Here is a 23974-nt window from a genome sequence, read left to right on the forward strand (position 1 = left end):
GTGTGGCATGCTGAAACTTACCACTGTGTTTGATAAAAAAACATGTACTATGTATGGATATAGGTTTGTTGAATTTTGTGTCTAGTGAGTATGAACTAGCAACATGGCTCACTTGCCGTGCTATAAAGTAGGTGCTTATTTATGTATCCCAAAATCAAAACTGGTTTAACCATGAATATTACCTGTTGCTAAATATCTACCACCAGTGACTGCAGGTGTAACAGTGAACTTGTTTACTGTATTAACGCAGCTAGTACACAGTTGTTTTCTCGACTTTTAGCCTCTGCTTCTCAGGCGTCAATGTGTAGCTCGCTGTGTAGCTGGCAGCCTGTCTGAAGAAAAGGATTTCCTGTCACCAGTTTTTCTGCGCACCTTAAAGGTCTGAGGTGTTTTTATTCTGGTCAGCGGTGTGTGGGGTTCCCCCCCACAGCAGAGATCACAAGAGGAAATACTACAGAAAGAGGAGTCATTGCACAGCGAAAAGAAAAAGTGATTAAGAGTCAGAAAGATGGAGAGACTGTGAGAGAATTACTGTAAAAAGAAAGCTACGCTTGCAGTAACTTTGGTAAAGATTGTTTTGATTGAAAGCGTGTTTCACTGCCATGGAGCGACAATGACCAAATTCATGTCATGTTTGTTCAGGTGGGCCTGCTGTGCCAGTAAATGTACCACGTTGTTTTAGTTTAAAGGCAAGCGGAGGAGAAATTTGTTGAGGCAATAATAAGTGACTTTAAACTCAAGTAAGATTTCTGACTTCAGAGAGGTTCTACTAAGTTTGGGATAATTAAATGCAGATCTAAAAACAGACAAAGTGGTAAACGACCAAAACACATGATACTCAATGCCTGCAATGTTTCATAGTGTAATACTGTCAGCATTATTTATTCATTCACCCGTTGTTTTGAACTCTGCAGTAACTTGACTGAAACTACGAGTATTTTTTTTCAGTTATTTTGCAATATAAAAATCTGAATGTAATGTAAACGACTCAAAAGTATACCAAGGAGGGGCATTCAGGAGTTGAATGCAGCATGTTAGCAAGGCGTATGCATTAACTGTCTGCCTGTGACTATGTCAGCCTTTTACTATGTCAGCGTGACGTTTGTGTTCATGGAAAGAGCAGTTATGTAGAATATCCAGATTCTTGCATTCAAAGCTAGCTGTATGTGATGTCAGAAAAGATTCCATGTAAATTTACCTGAAGGTGAGACAAAGTTTTAACAACCTGTAATAAAATGTCTGTTGTAAAATCAAAGATATGAGTAACATTTTTCACATGTTTCTCTCTTGGATTTAAGTCAAAACTGCTGAAAACAGTGACATTCAAAGTTGTGTCTGTCGATTTAAAAACATAAGAACAACAATATCACGAGGCCCAGTAAAAATGGGATTAAAAAGAAGTTTCGCCGGTTGACAGGCTTTGGCAAAACATATCTAGAGACGCATGACTAAGTGTTGCCGTCTTTTAAAATGTCATCACATGACATGACGTGTTGTGACTAAAATATTTGAACACTGCCAAAATTAATCCAGCGCTTCTTGTATCATGTTTTTGGCAGTCCAAATTTCTGTATTCTTCCAACAGCATGAAAACACACACAAAACACCAGAAGTATGTAGAAACAATATCTTTAATATGCTACACCATGTAAATATAAAAGTATCATCAAAATAGTCTCTCACATATAAATTCTTAACATCTTATAACCTGGTTCCAAAAATAAACTACATAGACACACATATTTTACAGGAGAAAAGAAAGCTACAACATGATAAAATAAGTACATCACTGGCTCAGTTGTTACATTTTTTAAAACAATTCCTGCGTTCTTGTTTTGGGTAACACGGAAAGCACACACGTCCAGTTATATTTTTAATCCAGTGCTGAGTTAAAAAAATATAAACAATGTTAGAAAATTGTGCTTTTGGCTTGCTAGTTATTGATGTCCAGTGCTGAAATGAGGTACTGATGTCTAAATTAGCATTTGGATTCAGCTTGAGTTTACAAACATTAATGGTAAAGCTTTATATGTATCAAATATGAAAACATTTGCACCCAGGAAAAAGCTACATCGTTATAAACGTAGTAGAGTATGAAATAATAAAAGCCCCTTTTCAGAGTATCTTGAACATATTTCATCATAATACTGGGATAAAATAAATATGCAGTATTTTGTTGTTTTTCCAGCACAGTGTGTCTTTGATACCTTAAGAAAGATACTGAATAATCAAGAAAAAGGTGATCCAAATGATGATCCAAAATGGAGATACTGTACACATATATGGTCCTTGATTGTAATTTTGGCAATTATTTATTAAAACACAGTTTCAAGTTACCTGATTTTTCCCTTTTATGTCATAAATAAATAAAATAGTTGCAAACAGTTGAAGAGCAGGAAGGGGGCTTGTGATATCACTGTGCTTTGTCATTCATATAACAACTTTCATTCGTTATACACATGCGCCCCCAAAGCTCAAACACACAAAGTATAACAATGCACAGTACAACAAGTAAAGCCTCGTCAGCAGGTTTATGTCACATTTTTGTTCCTGAGTCCATTTGTGGTTTTCCCAAGGGATCGAATCTCCTTGAAAATGTCAACATATAGAAAAAACACTAGCAGAAAAAAGCAACCTATGATACAACTAAATAAATATAAATGACTCAAATTTCAAAAACGTAATAAGTTAAAGCACAAAAAAAGCAAACACTTCTCTACCTGAGTGAAAAGAGTTTAAATACTTCACAGTTTAACAACATCCTTCCTGTTTTCATTTTTTAAACTGACTTTGGGAGGAAGTACAATCACTGAATACCCTTGCTCAGTCTTTGGAAAGCTCTTATTTTGGTGCTTTGCTCATTGGATTATGGAAGTTTATGTTTCCCTTTGTGTCCTTCAAGGACAATAAAGGGAGCTTTATTTGGCGACGTCTGTTTTCTTGGTTGATTGAATGCTGTATGTCTTTTTTCACTTATTTCTCCTTCTTTCAGTTCCTTCTTTATTGTCCTTCTGTCTTCACTGTTGGCCTTTTGTGGAGATGTACAACACTGGCCCTCTCCTGATAGGCTTGTGGAGGGCTGTGGTGTGATGTGGATATAGCTGATTGGGCCATGGGCATTGCTGGTGCATTAATAGCCGCTGTCAGAGCTTTCAGCAGTATGGTGGCCTCCTTCTGGTCCTCCTTACCCTCGCCTTCCAAAGTACGAGCCAGCCAGCGCTCTACAGCTTCCTCCACCTGTGGTGCCGATGCCGTCTCTATGAGCGTGTCGGCCTCTTGGCTGGCGTCAAACCGCTCCACCATCTCTTTCATGTGAATATTGACGGGAGCGTTGGAGTTAGCAAGGCAGCAGCTGCATTGGTGGATGCGGAGGGAGAAGCGGTGGAAGAAAGTTTGGGCGCAGAGCTGGCAGCGGTATGGGCGATCGCGGCTGCTGTGGAGGCGGCGATGCAGTTTGAGGTGGATGTACTGGGTGAACTTGGTGTTGCACAGCTTGCACTGATAAGGTTTTTCCCCGGAGTGGAGGCGCAGGTGTGTTTTCAAGTTGCTGGTACTACTGAAGCGTTTGTGACACACCTGGAAAACATGAAATGAACGTTAACATATCCGCCCAACCATCACATGACTGATTATTAACACATTAGTAAAACTGTAGGTATTGTTTTAAGGATAATTCTGGAAAAACTTGGCTGTGCAGTATGACGTCATTTTGATGTGTTAACAGTATCAGGGTTGACCATGTTATTCCAGTTGTCTGAGGTACTTAAATTAATCAACAACTACCCTTCTTTCTGTGAAAGACCTGTTCTGTCCTTACTCACAACACTCACACCCACAGAGCAAACAAAAGCATTAAGATGCAATGACATGACAACGTGGGTAGTGGCTCAATTAAAATTCAACAAACTACCTTACAAGAAAGGTATGCGAGTCAGAGAGATGATGGTTGATACATTGTTCCCTTCTTTTTGTCCCTCACACCTCTTTATTTTACATGAATGTCATTATTACATCAGTAAAGAGCTTGTAAGAAGCTTGGAAAGAAAGAAACACACACTTAGGTTATGATTTTCAGCATACCTGACATTCATGTGGCTTCTCCCCTGTGTGGACCAGGTGATGTTTCTGGAGGTGGGCCAGCTGAGTGAAGCTCTTTTTGCATAGGTTACACTGGAATGGTCTCTCACCACTGTGCACTCGGAGATGGACCTAAAATGGGATCACACGAGAAAATGAATGAGTGCTGGTGTAAAATTGGAACAGTCTAAAAATTGGAAGACATTAAATTGAATGATAATAAACAGAGGGAGTAACTGAAGCTGTACCTTGAGATTCGAAAGTTGTCCGAAAGTCTTGGAGCAGATATTACATTCGTACTTGATCTTTCCATTCTGCTTCTTCAGTGGATAGGGAAGAGATTTGTGGCCAGGGCCATTGCGTGGTGCTGTGTTGCTTTTGGTTGTAGCCAGGCTTAAATTCATGGCCTCTTCGCAACCAGAGGGAGACTGTTCCGGAGACTGATGCTGACTGCTGGGCTTGGGGATAGGAGAGAGTTCTGGGGTGGCTGGGGCACCATGTGGTGGCGACACATTTGGTGTAAGTTCTTTCAGACCCCCTTGGGGAGATGGAGGGTAAGGGAGAGAAACTGGAAGTGCATTGGGCTGTCCAATGGGTGGATACGGGAGTCCATCTGTGCCCAGATAGTTGCTGTATCGGAGAGATCCTCTTGAGGGCAGCATTCCAGGGAAAGGAGGGGAGTAGGAGGGGAGAAGAAGGCGAGGATAGTGTGCGCTGAAGGGAGGAAGGAGCTGGTAAGTGGGCTGGAGGGGTCTGGACTGCGGGTAAAGAGGGTAGGATGAAACAAGGCCCTCCCTATGACCGTAGAGGCCATGAAGGTGAAGAGGAAGACTTCTGTGCGAAGATGGAAGTGCAGGATGGTGATCAGGTAAGTACTGGTGGTTCAACCCCAGGCTGGGCTCTCTGTGTTCGGGCTGAGGGGAAGGAATGATTTCCCTGTCTTCTGGTACTCTGTAGCTTGGCTCCTCCTTCTCAACCTTTTTGCTGAAGTCCATGATCTGGTCATCAGGCGTATCAGGCGGAGTGTCCCGTTCCAACATCTCCACGTCAATCTTCTCCTCTACGTCTTCATCCCTCTCTTCTTTCACCTCTTCTTTTGTTCTTTCTTTAAGCCATGTCTGCTGATGTAAGTGCTGTTTGGTGTACTCAGGCTCATGGTCTTCCTCTGAACTTGTGTATTCTGCAAGAAAGAAAATTAAGAAATAATCAGTATTGTCACAAAGCTTGATGCATAAATGCTAAAGGTATCACATATCTATCTAATTTATAGATAAGTTAGAAACCTTCAGACATACAACCATACATCCGCCCACGGAAGGCACTCCCTCTTATGGTAAATGATAGTAGTTTCAGTTTTGTCATGACTCGTAAATCACAATTACAGGTTTCTGTTTGTCAGTCGCAGTAGTGATTTTAGTGTGGGAGGATGACTTGGTGGTTTAGCGTGTGGGAGTCCATATGTCATGTCATATGTCAGTAGCTGTACATCAAGATCCTGAGCTTTGTTTGTGAAACCTTTTCTTGGTATAGCTGTCTTACCGTACTGGCCACAAGAAAATGTGAAACATCTCTTCCCTTTTCCTTCTCTTTCTCTTTTTGAGAAATGCTTTTCTTGCTAGACTTCGTCACCATTACTGGATGTCAACCACTGCTTCATGACATTCTAGTGGTCATCTAGTGTTGGATTTCAGGTTATTCAAAGGCCTGTATAAGGTGTTTCAAAATATCTTTTTTGAGTTGATAAAACATTGTAATGACACCACCTTAACATGAATCACCAAGACGAAGGGCAACACATCAGGTGTATCCAGTTGGCATGAGTCATCAGACTTTGTAGCAGCAAAGAATCATTCGGGATGATGGGAGTATGACTCGCTGTTCTACTAATAGCTGACAACACATGACTCACAAAGGTACTTTGACCAGTAGGTTTCCCCACTCTTCTTAAAATCCTGCGTCATTTACCATATCTCTTGCTGAGATTTGTTTTGTCTATGTGTGTAATCCTCATGATCTTACATAAATATTTTATGTTTAGTAAACCAGAAGGGAAGAAATGGCATCAGACCATCTTAACTGTTGGTAAACGATAACATCAAGAAGCAAATAATAAGTCTTTATTCACTTTGAAGTGAAAGAATTTTGTTCATGATATCCATCTTCTCCTGATGCATTCTTTGTGTAACGTGTTTAGTCACAGCCACAGACCTAAATCAGTCATATTATCAGTTCTAGTCCTTTGTCTTAAGTCATGTGCTGCCTCACCATCAAACAGCTCATAGTCAGCTGTCTTTTACTCCCTTAAATAAAATCAGAAGAAGAAAAGCTCTGATTGTCTAAACAAAAAAAAACTGAGACAAGCAAGGACTTCCGTCACTTTAAAAAAACTCAAGAAATGTGTCAGTCCAGTGTTACCCCCTCTGTGGAAAAGGCCATCACACTCTGAGACAAACTAGAAAAAGCAGCATGTCCTGTCGCACTCACTCTGTTTGATGTCCACTTGTTGGCTGCAGAGCCTCTGGGCAAACTCCTGGCTGTACCACACTAGCAGCTCTTGGTTGGGCTCCACCGGTCGGATGGTGTAGAAGTAGATGTCCCTGCCGTTCTGACACGCCACCAGGTTCTGCTCGGCCACAGAGCGGGCCGGGTTGACGTAACGCATCCAGTTGCTCCTCTGGACATCGTAGCCGTCGATGAAGTTTTGGAGCTGCCCACTGCTGTAAATCTGCAGAAGAAGAAGAAGATGGGATTTAAACATGTATACAAAAACAGAATGTTTAAATTTAGTAGTAAACTTTCACAAATATTTGATATATTAAGCTGATCAAAATGCTTATAAAATTGTAAACAAAACAATCTATATAACATTTTCTAAATAAATCAATATAAGTACAAAATAATAGTCAGAATAATCACCTCTGCCATGTACAGTTAAATATTGTTAATCCTCTTAGGTTATCAGTTACAGGATATTTTGCTGCTCTGCTCTGTGTCCTGAGGGTTTCACTCTTGTGTGTGTTTATGCCTGTGCTGTCACTTTTGAAGCGGAGGCGTGGCTCACAGTCACTGCCCCTCTCACTCTCCTTTTTCCCTTCCCCTTCTCATTTTCTCTTTCTTTCTCTCTTCTTAGTATTATTATCTTTCTATGTTGCGATTAAGTTAATGAAATACATGCCAGTGGTACATTTTATTATGTCTTTCACAAAAAAACAACAACTCGTATGTGTTGTTAAATGAGAGCAAATTGAACTGACGGCTGCTTGGCAGGTTCTGGCAGGCAGCCAAAAGCACAAGGCACGCAGCTGGCAGCACTTCCACCCTCCTCCCGCACCTATGGTAGCATAATTACTCCAGACGTCAGACTTTCACTATTCCACCGCAGCAGGAACACCCCCTTTTACAGGTTTACAGGAAACAAAGCCGGAAGGAAAATACGTAGGACGGTAGCAAAAAGTTCTTTTGGGAATTGACTCAGCAGAATACAGAATTTCCTGAGTGACACAAGCTGCCGTGTCTGGACAAGACAGAGAAAAGAAAAATGGAACTTGAAGACTAAAAGGGGGCGGAAACACAAGGATTGTCTGAGTGTGTGTATAGTGAACAATAGTCCCTTCCTTTGTATGTGTGACACATGTTGCACACAGGACCTGAGTGCCGGTAAGCTCAGATGACTGTGTGAGCGTGAATCCAGTGTTACGTGCCACCAGCAGCGACAACTTCCCCAAAACCCCTGAATGCTAGCGCAATCTGTGTGAAAGCGTTTTTTGTTTTTTTTATTGACGTACAGACATGAACTTGATACGAAACTTCTGTATCTGAGCAACCAATGTATTTTTCATGAACAATAGCGGAAGATGAATACATTACCCAAGCCGCTCCTTTTCTATTTGCAAGGTCATTTTATAACATCTAGATATACCACTTTGTCATGCTCTTAACCAGTAACACAGTATGTACACTATCTGTCTTTATATATTGTACATTTGTGTAGATTTATATATGTGTTGTGTATGTGTATGTGTATGTGTCTTACCCTCCAGAAGTATTTCCTGTTGGCCTGTTTGGGGACATTGTCTTTGGTGTAGATGTCTCCTTGCAAGGGGCCGAAGCGGGTCCCCTGAGGAATGTATTCTTTGCTGAACACGCCTGTCACCTGGAACACAGACCAAATACATCATTAGATTTAGAGTCAGTTCTCCATGTTATTTGGAATATTACAGCAAACTTGATGAGAAAACACAAACAATCAGCTGAGAAGTTGATCTGTAAAGCGCTAATACATGAATTATTCCTACATATTGTCTTTGTTTGTGTATTGTTTATGTCCAGCAGGTTGGTGGCCTGAGTTGTTGTGTGTTGTCACGTTGACCCAGACAGTCTTCAGCCATGTTAAAACCCACAAGGTGACACACTTTCGACACTAATGAGTTAAACGAATGAAGAGCATTACACTTTCTCTGACCTACTCCACTGATCTCTGACCTGCTGCCCTAATAAACAGCGGAGAGAGGAAGCGGCGTCACCTGTTCGTCTCGGGATGCGTGCATTCTCTGATCTCTCATTGTGGAGTGTGTTTGAAAATGCATAAAGGTCCATGCTACACATTTTATTCCAAAAGCGCTTAAACTAGTAGCAGTAAAGTAATTTAAAAGATTAAACTTATTTTGCTGGTTTTTAAACTGGTTGTGTAATTTTTTACCTATGGCTGTAGAAATCATTAAACCCATTGTCCGTAATAGTTTTTTGAGGCTTGTCCACATGTATGTTGAATTGCACAATGTAATTGTGCAAGTAACCTCAGGACTTACTGTATGACTAGAAACAAAGCCAGTCCTGTCCTGCGGGTTTCTGAATCATTACCAGCCCTTTAAGGGTAATTTTCTAGTAAGTTGTAGAAGAAAACACTGTCAGAAAAAACTCTACAGTTAGGGCAAACAGGATGCGTTATTGTCCTCTTTGTTGTGCAGAACAGCTTTAGGATTCACACTTTCATAGAAAGTGCCGAGGCTTGGGGTCAGCCCTCCTCAACTAACACCCAAACACACACACGCCATCAGGCAACAGCATCTGTGACATATGCACTGCCTCGGTGTATTGAGGAGCTTTGTGTTCAATCCTTAAATACCCCCCCTCACCCACCCACCCTCCCATCATACATAAACACACACAGTTTCTTCCTGCCATTGAGATTGTCTTTTAAAGTGACCCTCAAAGGGATTTTCATGGCGTCCAGTGGGAAGTAAATCTGAAAAAACTAAGATGACCAACACTTGAACATTTTGCGATTGTTTACTGCACTCTCAATGGTGGAGTTGGACTGTGTAAGTGATGGATAAGTGCTTAATTAGAAGAACAACAGGTCACCGAGGGCAGCAGGAGTGTGTGTGAGTGTGTGTCGAAGCAACTGAGGTGATTCCTGGATGCGATGAACCAGTGTGACAGCGACATTGTGCTTTGCTGGTGTTGCGTGACTAACGAATCGCTGTGGCCGCCGCTGCTGCGTAACCGCTCAGTTCAGCCAGGTTGGGACGAGTTGGGGGCGGGGGTGGGATTTGTAGAACGGAAGAAAAGACGATGGGCGTTCTTAAGTGAACCCACGCTATCACACTCCTCAACGCCCTCCTTTTTCTGCTGCCCTCCCCCAATCCCTCGTCTTTTCTTAACCCTCTCGAAATAGCTTGTGCACCCGCCAGGTCGAGGCCTGATGCCTGGCTGGCTGCCTGGCTGGCTGCCTGGCCCCAACGAAAGTTAATCATCTGGTTTTAACCTAAATCCCCCCCCAACACTACCATCACACACCCACCTCCTCCTGCTCCCCAGCTACTCCCTCCCCGACCTTCCCCTCCGTTGCCTCTCTCCCAGCTCTCTGGCACCCGTTGCTAACTCCCCATCTGCCACGTGCCCCCTCCAATAGTATTTTCTGTTTCCTGGCAGGCTTCAGAATAAAAACGGAAGGAAAATGAGGCTCAAAAAGGTGTGAAGATTTTACCAGGAACAGAAAGATAAGAGGGGCACACAGTCCTTCTTGTAGCCGAACAGGTGCTCAACAACTACAGTCAATCCACTGACTAAATGTTTCTATTCAGGCTCTCCCGATTTGAGTCATCCCCTCAACTGAAACAAGTGGACTATACACTCACCTGTGTAAAAAATCCCTAGCCTCTGGTTCCAGTTAACCACTTGAGCTGTGTCACCTTATGGTGACATGTGCGCACATCATCCCATAAAACCCACAAAAAGGAGCACCCGTGTTCTATGATCATCACAGGTAATAAAATTCCCTGCTTTTGTCAAAGAGGAAGATTTACATGAAGGCATTAGGAAGGGAAACCACTCACAGGACAGTTTTGAGTTACTGGCAATCCTGTGTGTGTGTGTGTGTGTGTGTGTGTGTGTGTGTGTGAACGTGCTCGTTTTCATGTCTCATTTCTTATCTGATGTCTCTTTGGCTCCCTGATCACATGTGCAAACACATACATGAACACTCACATGTCTTCCAGTAACTGTTTGTTGTGAATATACGAAAAAATTACATTAAATTATACTTGATGTCTTGTCAGAAAGCTCTGTTGCATGTGAGCAAATCAAGTTCGGCTGCATCCAGTGTAAACGCGTGAAGTATGCTGTAAGATGTGTTAGCTGGTAAACAACGTCTAGGGGATTTGTAATAAGCCTTCAGAGATTTTTATCACTCCAGCTTGCATGCTTTTCAGGGCTAGTAGCTGTAAAGGAGGAAGAGATGAGAGCGAGAGAAGATGAACAACAGCAGAAAGTGTTTCCTGGGTCGAGACAGAAAGAGGAAGGGGGCAGCCCAAGTCGACCGCAAGCAGCAGTGTTAAGCGTTAAGTGCAACTATAACAGAAGTGTTACATCTCTTTCTCTTCCTTTTAAAGATGATAATTCTCTCTTTAGTTGAGAGTCCATTTTAAAGCCTTGCTCGGAGACATGATGACGCATGCTTTGCATCGGGTGACATGTCCAGGCACATACCTGATCTTATTGCCAAACAGTCAGCTGACTGAAATAGCTGAGAGGTATTACAACACTCTTACTGACTCACCTGAGTGGGAGGACGTAGGGGGGAAAGAGGTTGTAATGAAAGGAAAAAAAGAAACGAAGGAACTCTATGCGATTAGATCAACTACAGGAAGGCAAGGAAGTCCCTGACATCTGTGTGTTGATCTCCTTAGAGTATCTTCATGCAGTATTATATGTGTAAGACACGAGTTGCAAGGAAAAAAGTCAGAACCCTACACAGAAAGAAGATTACAGTGACAAAATGGAAGTTAAGATGGCCAGAAGACATAAAAAGCCCCCCTGACCTCAAGCTGCCAGTGTCCTTGTGTCCACTGCCCCATATTTACACACACATACTGCGCACTCTACTGTATGTGTGAAGAACTCATTAGTCAGCAGATCTTTTGTTCCAAGAACCCAAATGCAGATGGCCCAACAGAATGTTATGTAACACAGAATTAATAACTGGAACTTGCCTTAATCTGCCAAAACAAAAAAGCATCAGTGCTTTAAGCTGACTTAAAGTAGGGTTGAAGTCACCTTTGTCCTTTTTAAAACATCATGTGGTGACTTTCTTGCTGTTATAGCAATTGAAGCAGTTCTATTTCTCAATGATCAACAATCTGAGGTAAATGAATCGCTCTTACCTCATTGTCTGAGCCGTATTCGAAGGTAAGGTTGCGCGGGATGGAGGTCATGGCTTTGGGCAGGCGGAAGCTGGGGTCCGACACCTGGTCCGGTACAATGTAGGTGCAGTTCAGGGCAAAGTCCACCTCCCTCCAACCGCTCATGTCTCCTGGTGTGCTATCCAGCTTCATCTTGATGATGTGCAATACACTGTAGGTAGGCGATGAATTCAGGCTTTGTAGACCTTTAGTTTGGTTTGGGTTGCTTTTTGGTATAGAGGTACTTTGGTTTGGTCGGGTAGGTCCCTTGTCTTAGGTGCGCTGGTTAAAGCTCAAGATCTGGAAAAAAAAGAGAGAGATTTTAGTGCCAATCAAGTTAATTGTTGTCATATTAACTTCGAAGTCGGCATTACTACAGCTGGTTGTTTATCACAACTAATCTTGGCATTGTCAGCAAAGTCAACGAAATCTGTGATAATGTGTCTTGGCATTCATTCATTATTCAGGCAGCCGGTTCCATTCATTAAGCACCAGAGTTCATTGACACGCTTCTTGGCGAACGTCCCAGAACACGGCATTCAGTTTAAGCAGCCATTTCTATTGAGGCCAATAGATCAGCTTGTTCTTTTTTGCTTCTTCTGCATCATTTATCAATCTCGCCTCTATCCAAGGTTATCAATGCAAGGGAAATAGAAACAAGACTTACTTTCACACATTCATTCAGCTGTAGGATCCGCATTTCTTTGGCTATGTCATCCCTTGATTCTGCTTTCTTCGCTTTACACTCTCTCTTCTTTTCCCGAATGTTTCTTCAGGGATTCCTGTCAGTTAGATCCTTTGGGTAACCTGTAGTGGCCACTCTGTCACCCTCACCAGAAACTCATGAGCCTGGATTGCGCCAAGCTTTTTTAGCTTAACGGCCCAGCCAATCACAGGCGGCTGTGGTCATGTGATTGAACCATCTGACACACAACTGTTGGTTTTGTACAACAACATCAGTGACGTACACTTGGCCAGCACCAAGTGGCTGTTGTAATGAATGCTTACACATGTACACACACACACACACACACACACACACACGTCCATGCAAGCACAAAGAAGACATGTTAATGAATGAATAAAGGAAGAGCAGATGGCTGGCCTGTTGCCACTGAAAAACACACTCATAGACTTTTGCTTGGTTTGGCACTTAATGAGCAATCTGCTGCCACTGTATCTCCTTGACCTACATCTCACTGTAGAACATCTTTGAGTTAGACTGCTGCCACACAAACAAACGCACACCACAACATGAATCTTTAACCCATACAACCTATCCTTTTTTTTCATACATTTAAATTCTATTCAAGAAAAAACTCGTAAAAAGTAAAAACATGGATAATAAATCTCTCTCAGTCTCACACACAGATACGTGCCCTGTCCTGATTACTGCCGATTCACAGGTACAGATGTAGGCCAGGTCAGTCCAGCACGCAGGGAAGAGACTTAGACACCTGTCTGCTGAGCGTCCCCTTTACTTTCAGACACACACACACAATCTAGCTATTTGTAGCACTGGGTCACCTTACCTGTATTGCACTCCGTGTAAAGATAGCCAGGACAGGAGAGAGCAGTTACAACAACATATGGAGGGTAAAACGGAGAATGTGGTATTCTATATGTGGAGATGCAGCCTGTGCGATAATAGCGCCTGTTAGGTTTGTGTTGTAATAGGCCCTAAAAGCACTTTACATGTATGTGAATTAGTCAAATTTATCACATGTGGAATGAAATGTTTTTTTCCCACTTGTGATGGCTTACATTTCAAAACATCAACAAGTGGGTTATCTTATTACTCACACATATAGTTGTTCAGAAAATCCCCATCTTTATTTCATAACTGTAACTACTGTGTGCATCTTTACCCAAATTACCCAAATGTTACATAACCTGCATGTTAAATGTCACACATTTCAAACTTACTAGGGTAATGCCCAACTCCATTCATAAATTCCTTGTTCCTTACATGATGTTCTTCTGTTCTGTTACTGATTTTAAATAAACTATTATTGTTTTTTGTATAATACATATATATATATGTATATATATATATATATATATAATTTAAAATACACCCTGAAAGCCACAAGAAAAAAATTGAAAGGTTACACTAAATAAGACGAATAGTTTTTGGTTTCCAGTGTGCACAAATGCACAAATATTGTTAATCAATAAAATACATATTTTCAAATTCTCCGAAAAACATCTTGCCTCAGTTTTTATTTTGTACTGCGATAAACTGATATAGCAATATCTTTATTTTGAACTGTATTTGTGCCCCCTCCTCACCCCCTTTCTTTCGTAACTTGGCTGGTGAAATAGTAAATTGGCTGCCATATGGCAAGACTGCTATTCCAAGAGTGCAGCTTTACTGCCCAGTGTGGCGTGGGGGTTAATGGTGGTAGAAGAAGTGTGTGTGTGTGTGTGTGTGTGTGTGTGTGCGTGTGTGTGTGGTAGATAGGGAGGGGAGATGGGGATTTGGGCTCATTCACTGGCCTGTGCCTCGCTGGGCTAATTTCTCTAATTTGCAGACAGTCTGGGCTCAGGCTCAGGGCTCAGAGGCTAAAGACTCGGCACTCTAGGATAGCAGGCGAGCCGACTCATCTCACTCCTGGGCACACATCACATCCGGAACATCAAATTGTTCCAGACACACTTTTCTCCGGGAGGGAAACCTCGCTCGCAGGGCAGGGTGAAGGGGAACTGGGCCTTTAGCACGAAGAGGGAGGGAAAGAGATAACGGCACCAGACCAGACGAAAAGGATAAGTGGAGGAAAGACCTGAGGTCAGCTCTGTGGAAGCTGTCTGAGACGGAGAAAATCAGACAAAGTGATGTGACCTGAGACACGATAATACTTAGTTGATGGTGTGTTGTAATAGTCTTGTCTAAAAGGACACCTGTTGCCATGTAATAGTCTATGTATGTACTGCTCTACCCTCACTAACAGTGCAGAGAAAGCTGCCATCTGCTCTACCAAATGTTAATTTAACAAGTGAGTTAAATAACCTGAGGGTAAATAAAGACGGTGATGGTTGTGAATGTTTGTGGTAGCTTTATCAGATGTAAGTGATTGAATGATTAGGTCATCCAACAACAGCTCATTACAACACAATATAAGGCATAATTTCATAAATAATTTAATACATTATTTACTGATTTCCACCTTTAGCTAAAACTTCCCCGCATTTCATTTAGCATGTTCTCTTCCCATGGTGACAACCAGGTTTACTCCAATATACACAATGTACCATCTGAAAGTAGTGAATCAGTAAAGCTCTTATGGTCATTATAGGACATAGTGCATCTGTCTTCCTATGCTGCAAGAAGACAAATAGGGCAATTAGGAGTATAAACTATATAATCCTATTGTTTACCCATCAGTAACCACTGATTCCTCCAACTTGCCCCCTAAGCCTCATTACACATGAAGCCCAACCAATAGGCAGCACATGAAACGTGTAGAGCCACTGTATCACACGGGCGCATAACTGAAGCAATAAATCATGTATCTTGTTGATGTCGTAAACGCAATTCGAGATAAGATTTAATTGCTTAATGTTGACAATAAAACCGTCAACTATATCTACATGTCTAAAGGTAGGGTGAAAATGGGATGCCATTAGAAGCACAACCAAAGATATTGATACTTTGTGGTAATATCTCCATAAATATGAATCAGCACATATAATGTGCATTCACACTCACAATTATGGAAATATATACAACAGATAGTTCAGACCAAGTAATCTGATTGGACAAGAGGCATTTCATGAGTGGCATCACATCATACAAAGTAGATGCTCTTTGGTAACTTATACAGTGCAGGAGAATGTTTAAGTTGCTTGGCAACCAAAGTCCAGTTTCAGTCAGGTTATGGAACTAGTTGAGTTGGTGGAGTAAAAAACAATCTGTTTATTACTGTTTACTGTTTGCCGCTTGTATAACTGTTGTATAAAAGCAATATCACACTCGAGGTCGTGATGTTATTCTGAATATCATCACAGCTGTGATTATCTGCAGCCTACGACTGAATCACAGCCGTGATGATATTCAATATAACGTCACTCCCTCTCATGTGATATTGCTTAAATGTAGTACTCTATGAAGACCTTGATGGTGTACTAATAATGGTCAACAATTTTAGTGAGTGTGCTTGAAACTTACTACCCTAAATGGTCGCCATCTTGATTTTATAGCAGCAGGGAGACACATTACAGGCGCAGATGGCAGCGTAATTTTCGAACGTGCTTAAAATAGGGGGCACACAGAAGCAAAGTAAAGAAGTTTTAATCAATTTTTAATAAAATTGAGTTAAAGTCAAGTGAGCAAACAAGTTGGTGGATGTTTTGACATTCAGCATCGTCGTTGGTGTAAATGAGAAGATAGGATATAGCAGTCAAATGCTGTGATTGTCATTTTTCTGTGACTCAACAACAGGCCCGATCAATTTGAGTCATGATGTACACAGTCTGTAACATCAAAGTTGATGAAAAGAAGTTAGCAATGTTGGCACAAACTTGTTGGCATGCTGTCATTGTAAATTACATAAGCTTTCTTTGACATCGATGTGTTGTGTAATCAGATCTAGGGTTAATGTTTTTCTTCTATCGTCAGACTTAAAGTGGTAGCAATCCAGTGACAAGAAATGTGACAGCTCACGTTTTTATTTTTCAGTTAGAAGTCAGAATCACTCTCCGTCTGCAATGGAAACATACCACGCCCCAATGACATGAAATTAAGTGAGAGGCAATGACGGTGTTTACATCACTCTTTCAATCTTACATAGTTCCTGAGTGCCCCCAATCCTTCTTATTCCATTGGTGCCCCCCTCCCTCTGTGTTTTTCCCGCTCCACTGTGGTAAACAGTAAACAGCTGAGCAGCAGATCCCACGAAACAAAAGAGGATTATTTTCCAGTTATTGCATTGTGACTGTGGTACTGCAGTTGTTGCTAGGGGTGACTTGTCCAGGAAGTAGAAGACCTATAGGAAGTAGCCAGGGAAACATGAAAAAGGGTTGTTGTTTACTGACGCTGGCCAGCTTAGTTTCCCCTCAGATCCCTTTAACCAGGAGGATTATCCCTGCTGCTTCAACCTTAAATATGCAAGATTACATTATGACATTTCATCACTAACGTGCACGGGTAGTTGTTTTCCTGGAAGCATCTTTGTGTTGTTAAGCTTAAAGGGTAGAGGTCTTTAGTGGTAGGACTTCCTGTTGGCAGTGGGTGGGTTTTTCCCTAAGGTGCTTTCTTTTCATAAAATCATTTCTCCTTTTGTTTCTTTTAAGGATGCACCTCCTTTTACTGTAGAACCTTAAAAGGAAAAATTCTGGTTTAAACAAATCCTACAGTGTGACTTGGTAAACATCCGTCTTTGTTCAAATACCTCAGAACTTGTTTTACCTGTTCAACTGCTTCAGGGGGATACTGTAATTTCACTGGAAGAGGCCTCAGTGTCGCAAGATCACAAAATGATAAGAGCTGCTCTAAAGCTTATGGAAGTAATCATGTTTCCATACGGAAATAAAAATCCTATATGGTATCTAAAGGTCAAAGAGGTCAACGTATATAATCCAGGTATGATTTGAAACACTAAGGCATACTTTAATCTTGATGTATAATCTTTGTCAATCCATGACACTAGACAACTCTCAGATGTGTCGTCAGATGTTTGCTACGTGGGAGGTTAAAAACAACAGACTTAAATCCTCCTTTTCTTCATCTGTCAGAAGATTTGTTATGTGTCGGATATTGTTTTCTTCAACCAGATGTTTTTTCCCATCATTATCAGATTCTGTGGTGCAGCAACCAATTCGTTGGAAACGTCGAAAAACAAACAAAGTGTAGGAAAACGTGACATTTAAGGAACGGGGGTTGGATTGGTTAGTCATACCCACTCTCTGCAGGTACTGCAGTATGTGGCAAAACTAGAGAGATGACGACATAGACGGAAGGGGTTCAATCTTTTCATTAAAGGTTGAATATAAACATCACCTGGATAAAGTGGGTTGATGTAAAAACTCCAATAATGCATTTACATAAACAGCAATTTCATTTTCATCGTAAAGCACTGACCAAAAAAAGACACTATTTAAAGCTCCTGTGAAGAACTTTAGGTTTGTGATGATTCTGGCGCCCCCTGTGGCCAACCTGTACCTCTTCTCTCTTCGCTGATTTTGTCCTGTACATGCTTAAGTTGATTTATCGTTGCGTTGTTTTTCGTTTTAAACTCTGCCGTGTAAGGTGACCTTGAGTGTTTTGAAAGCAGCCTATAAATAAAATGTATTATGATTATTATTATCAAGTGGTGTTTTTCAGCAAAAAATCTCATCCTGCTTTCTTTCACAGTCATATGTATCACTTTAAATTTCTGCCCTGGAAAATGTAAACAAAGGCAGCGTGCAGTTAATCGCATCGTCTGACACCTACCCCCCCACCAGCGGTTTTAGGCATTAAAATAACTATATAGAAATAATCAATGTTGTCGCTGATGGTCTGGTTTGCTTTTGTAGCTCATATAGAGTCATCAGAATTAATTTCAGTCTGTTTCATGACCAGTGAAAAACTCCTCACAGGAGCTTTAAATTGCATTTTTGTAGCCTTGAAAGAACTGTGCGCTACAATATAGACTCTATTTGTGTAGTGACTAATTTCCTTCACTTCTGTCAGGAATAAATTAACGACGTGCAAAGACTAGAAGACACTCCATTATCCTGCTTATACCACGGTCACTTGCCAAAAGAAACAATATTAGACCACTGTTTTCATGCCTTTCGCAATCAAAGTATATTGTTTTTCAGAAGCAATGAGTCAACGTTTCTGGGGTAAAGCCTCAGGGTTTGACTTGCACCTGGAAAAATCATTATCATCCCGGTTGGCTGTGACGCAACAGAAATGTTCACTACTTTGTTAAATAGAACAGATTCTTAGATACAACTCAGCACCTGGCGATATTTCATGTCCATTGAGCTCACCGAGTGCTTTGGCTCATCTGTTAGGGAGACAGCTAATGGTTTAGTCAATTAGCTCATAGTCAATAGTCTCCAAATCAAGATTTTCTCAAACAAATGACGTGTTTACTGATAGCTGATGTTATAAAAAGTATCAGGAAGTTCAGAGGGGCGGTGTACTTCTTGCAGCGTGTGTGTACATTTAACAGAGGCCATCCTATTGTGTTTGGAGGATAGGGCACGTAAGGGCTACAACTTAAGACACACTGCATCGCAAAACAAGTTTGCAGACAGTAGATTTATTGAGTGCATTCACTGGTTGTGCCAGTTTCTTTCTGCTTTTTTGCAGAAGAGTTGCTATAAACTGACACTGCCAATCTAATTAATTCACTGTTACACATAACTCAGGAACAGTACAATCTGTGCTGTTAACTGCAGCCAAATCAAAACTTGTAGGTTTAGAAGACAGTCATTTAAACTGTTCAAATCTGACATGCTGTCAGGCGTTTGCACGCCTGTGCATCCATATAAGGTTAGTGCGAAGTGAGAGCTTACACTTTCTCACCAGCATCTGTCACATTAGCCCGAGTTTCTCTGAGGCTGCGACTGTGACAGACCTAAATAACCCAAGTCATATTCACACCTCCTCCAGGTTGCATGCCATCACAGAAGAGGAAGGATGTGCCTGAGGCCTCAAAAAACAACATCCTTATCTGCAACATCACCCTCTTCTGTTTATATACATACTAACTTTGAAACATTTATGGGCTGGTAGCGGCGACTTCTCTAATTCGTCTGAGAGCAGAGGACATCTGGTATTTTTAAAAGGTGTTTCTTTTAATTTATCATCCATATCATACATATAAACTTTGGTCTACAGTTCAATGAAGTATGAGTAGACTTATACATTATATTTTGTCCTCCCTGTACTGTAAAGTTAGCTTAGTTGTATATTTTCATGACCCTGATACAGCTGCTAATGCTAATGTTAATTAAAGATCCTTGACCGTTAACTGATATGACCTAAGTGTCCGTTGGTGTCAGGACCACTAACATTTGCAACACAATTTTCTCAGTATTGATGTTCATCATGCTGTTAACAACAGTTCTCCTTCTGTGGTAAAAGCTCTGTGGGAGAGTCTCTTCTTCTTTTTCAGAAAGACATGCCGAGCCTTGTAGATTTCAACTTTTGAACACACTTGGAGATGTTTGCAGTGTGTACAAGTTCATGCTGTGATTCTCACAGTTTAAATATGTGAATGTTCAATCCCTTTAAAAGATTAGATGCAATCTCTCGTTACGTTCAAAGAGTCCTGAGTCACACACACACACACACACACACACACACACACACACACACACACACACACACACACACACAAAGCTAATCATGACAGTCAAGTACTGCAGACAAAAGATGCAGCGTATTTCTTTCCATCGCCTGACATTCAGTCTCTGACATGCAGGTACATGATACCAGTGCACATCGCGTTACCTCTGAGCAACAGTAAAGAGAGCTTGTTCTTGGAATAACCACATTTGACATGTTGAGAAATTACATTTCACAACTGTGGGACTGAGGATCTTCGGTTTCGTTGCAAACCCTGAGATATAATCAAAACATGAAATGGATCGAATGAATCACTATTTCCCTCCAGCATGAGACAACTTAATTTAAGGTTATGATGATAAGGAGTCTGTGACATAACATTTTCTCTAAGATTTTGTTTTTTTGTATACCTCAAAGATTACCTCAAAGATTTACCTCAAAGAAAACAGGGTGAACTGCTGACAAATCCTTCACATCTGAAATTAGGCCTCAACCAGGCACAGTTATTTTAAAGGGTAACAGCCAGACTGGTTGTGTACAATCTTAGCATTTAATTTGTATGTATTTTAATAAGTAGGATTTTTCCTTGCATTTTGTCACCAACACATTCAAACTGGGCCCCTCCTCCTGGGCTCTTCGTCACCAGAAGCTCACTCTCACTCTCTCGTGCGAGAACACGCCCACCCCAGCGAGCTAACACCAACAGCATCACGGTTACCTTTGCGCTAGCATGCAAACCGCCAGTTATCATTACGCTAGCATGCTAACCGCTCGTTACGGTTACGCTAGCATGCTAACCACCAGCATGCTAATACCCGGTTTGAGGAACCTACCTGTCCAACAGAAAGAAGGCCAACTCTGCATCGCTCTTTCGCCATGTTCGCCGGTCTGAATGGGGCCCAGTTGCTAATTTGAACCACTCCCACACTCACCTATACGCTGTGATTGGCTCAGGGAACCACAACAGCGCCCCTCCTGAAAACGTCATGTGCAAAGCAAAACAACAGAATAGATGCAGAGGGAAGGGTCTCACAAGGGTCGGCACACACACTCACCAACACACATGTATAGAGGCCCATAAGTGATGATTTATATTATATTATATTTGTAAAAGCTATATTTTATTTTTCTAGGGAAATCATACTTATTATACCTTTAACAAAAACTCTTAAACTGAAACGTGTCTAAACCTGTAACATGAATCTTGTTCAGTAAAAGTACAATATTATCCCAAAATACAGTCATCTACAGAAATAAAAGTAGCATACGGAAACACGCAAGTAGTGGCTTCAAATTAAAAGTATAATATTTGAGTTTTCCACCAATGCTTTCATTCGCATCAAGCTCATTTGCTCCAGGTTACCTCAAGAAAAATATATTGCACCTCTATACCTACGGCTCGATCATTAGCCAGTGTAAGGCCGCTAATTAGATTTATAATGCTTTCATAATCCGTCCACCCCACCATGTTATCAGAGGGTGTTTATCTCAACCCCCTACTTTCTGAACCAATGAGACCCTGCTGTCCTTAAACCCTAATTATTGCAATTCATCTCTAGCATAAACAAATCACACCAACAACATTGTGGGGGTCATTGGGGGGCTACGGAGGGTATTGGGAGACTTAAAGATGCGTTGAGTGATGGGTAGAAGAGGGATAAGAGAGGGGTGATGTAAGGGGTGAGGCAAAGTCTGCACGCTTTTGGCTTGTGGTCAACAGGTGGGCCACCGCCCCCCACTTCCACAATCTCACAGACCACCAGCTCAAGAGGGGTACTTTAGCCAAGATCTGTCTGGCAGACAGAGAGGGGGGATTTCAGCACCAAATCCAGCGGATCAATAAAAATGTCTGCTAATTAGGCTTTCTAGTAAAGAGGGGAGAGGGGGGGGCGGGATGAGAGTGAGGAGGAGAAAAAGAAAAACATTAAACAGTAGCCAGTAACCAGTGCTGATTCAGAAGTCTAGACAGATAAGGAAAATCCCTAGACAGGCGTGCCGGCCCGCTGTGGAAATCAGGTGAGGTACAGGAGGTGACACCCAACCTCGTGCCAGTGTAGTCTTGCTAGGCACCACGCTCCCTCCCGTCCCTCCCTCCTTCCATCACTCTCTTTCTGAGTCAACAGCAACCTCCCCAGCTACAGCGATCAGTTTCTCTGACCCCAATCCTTCCTCCTCCTCCTCCCACCTTTTCTACGCCCTCCTCCTTTTCCCTGCCCCTCCTCCTTCCTTATTCTCTGGACATCACCACTTTGACCTAAATCTCCTCATTTAATCTTCTTCTTCTTCTCGTCTTTTGGATAACAATCAACCCCCTAATTGTCTTAATCTCACTGGTCTTTTATTGTCCCCAGGGCGTCATGCGTACCGCAGAACAAAAACATTAACCACAGATCAATACTTGGCATCAGGCCGCGACTACCACCGTGGACTTTATCGATTTTCACTCATTTAAGGTCGGACTGCGCTGCTTAGGGAATTAATTAGAATAAAAAAAGGGTGGGGCGTGCCACAAAAATATTATTCTTCTGTGTTGTTGTCACAGAAAGTGTTGAGTTTGAGCTGAAAAAATCTCAGTCATAACTCCAACCAGTGTCAGCATTTTTTTTAAACAGCAAGCAAAATGTAATAAACAGATGAGCACTGCTTAAGGTGAAGTATAATATATTCCACAATTCGCAAAATGGTATAAAAATATCAACATCTTGAGCGTCGGCGGATTAAATTCATCTTGAAAGCATGCAGCAGCACAAGCCAGCCAGTGTAAACACCTTCTTCAAATCTCCCCCGAGCCCCTTGTTATGCTCTCTAAATAAAACAAATCTGTACATTGTCAATTTCTAAAATGAGAAGCTTATGGAATAGCACTCTCAGTTATATTACAATACGGCTTTGGGCCCTGAGCCAAAGATATTAGCTTCAGTCAGCAGTAAGCCCGGGATCAGGCCGAGGTTAGCGGGTGATTTGTGTATGATTTTGAAATGACAACCGGAGAAAATAATCAAAATATTCAGAACAATAACGGATTATGTGTTTCAGTGGCTGCACTCTGCACCATCTGTTGAGGAGCAGGGCAGGGGGGTGGATAATGTTGTTCACTTGTGTGTGTGTGTGTGTGTGTGTGTGTGTGTGTGTGTGTAGAGAGAGGCGCTTTTGACTCCTTCACTTTGCAATATGCAGATGTGTTTATTTTAGACTGTGCTGCAGAATATGAGTCTTATTTTCTTCTCACTCTTTGGCCCACTTTTATTTTTTATCTTATTTACACTCTTTTATTCACACACCCCTCCAAGTCTTTTTTTACTTTTCAAACATCAACAACTCCCTCCCTCCCTCACTCCTCCCCTCTGTCTCCCTCTCTCTCGCTCTCTCAGTGGGTGAGTCTGGAGCTGCGTCGCGGTCAGATGACACCGTCTGACTGCGCTCTGCTGTAATCTGACATGGCTAATCTAATCTCTCTGTCTTCCCAGATTGGCAAACTACCTGGGTCTTTCCAGCCAATTAGGGCCCATCTGCACAGCACGCCATGCAGGCCAAATCCAGCCACCGCAGGGCCCCAGCCGGCCTAGTCGGGCCGCTGCAGGGCTCAGCGGTGGCTCAGGCTGTCTGGGGCCCCGAATATCTGCTTCCATAACAGTCCATCTGCCCTTGGCTTGGCCTGGTCCACTTTCATCCCCACTGGCCCCAAAGATTAGGGATCCTCCGCCGACTGTACGGCCAATTAAAGCACTTGTTACCGTGCAGTTATTAGGTAATCGCCAACGCTATGATTCATCACTGGGTTAAGTGGGCTACTTAGGCAGTAAATCTTTCCTTATTGTTATTGCTTCTGCAATTCAGACAAGGTTCCGTTTTCCTTGTCAGGGTAAAAGCATAAATGTTGATGACGTGCAGATGTATTTTTGTAATGTTAGCGTGTTAATCTGCACTGTTA

The 23974-nt window shown here is 41.9% G+C and overlaps 1 protein-coding gene across 1 annotated transcript; it reads right to left on the reverse strand.

Moving 5' to 3' along the window:
- Window positions 1-1635: 1635 nt before the first annotated feature.
- Window positions 1636-7080, reverse strand: prdm1b (PR domain containing 1b, with ZNF domain). Its single transcript, XM_069682025.1, has 5 exons — window positions 6994-7080; window positions 6562-6802; window positions 4326-5257; window positions 4081-4209; window positions 1636-3576 (listed from the first exon to the last, which is right to left on the reverse strand). The coding sequence occupies exons 1-5, from the start codon at window positions 7000-7002 to the stop codon at window positions 3001-3003; spliced, it is 1887 nt and encodes a 628-aa protein (XP_069538126.1). The 5' UTR covers window positions 7003-7080; the 3' UTR covers window positions 1636-3000.
- Window positions 7081-23974: the final 16894 nt, after the last annotated feature.

The sequence above is a fragment of the Semicossyphus pulcher genome, unplaced genomic scaffold (genome assembly GCF_022749685.1).
Source record: "Semicossyphus pulcher isolate SPU_LCO1_2020_fin unplaced genomic scaffold, fSemPul1.0.p SCAF_5, whole genome shotgun sequence".
Lineage (NCBI taxonomy): Eukaryota > Metazoa > Chordata > Actinopteri > Labriformes > Labridae > Semicossyphus > Semicossyphus pulcher.

Bases quoted from the DNA above. Each gene is read 5' to 3' on its own strand.
- prdm1b (XM_069682025.1), bottom strand. The intron at 5,258-6,561 runs GTGAGTGCGACA...TCTTTCTTGCAG, and splicing joins ACAAGTGGACATCAAACAGA to AATACACAAGTTCAGAGGAA. The intron at 4,210-4,325 runs GTACAGCTTCAG...ATCCCATTTTAG, and splicing joins GACAACTTTCGAATCTCAAG to GTCCATCTCCGAGTGCACAG.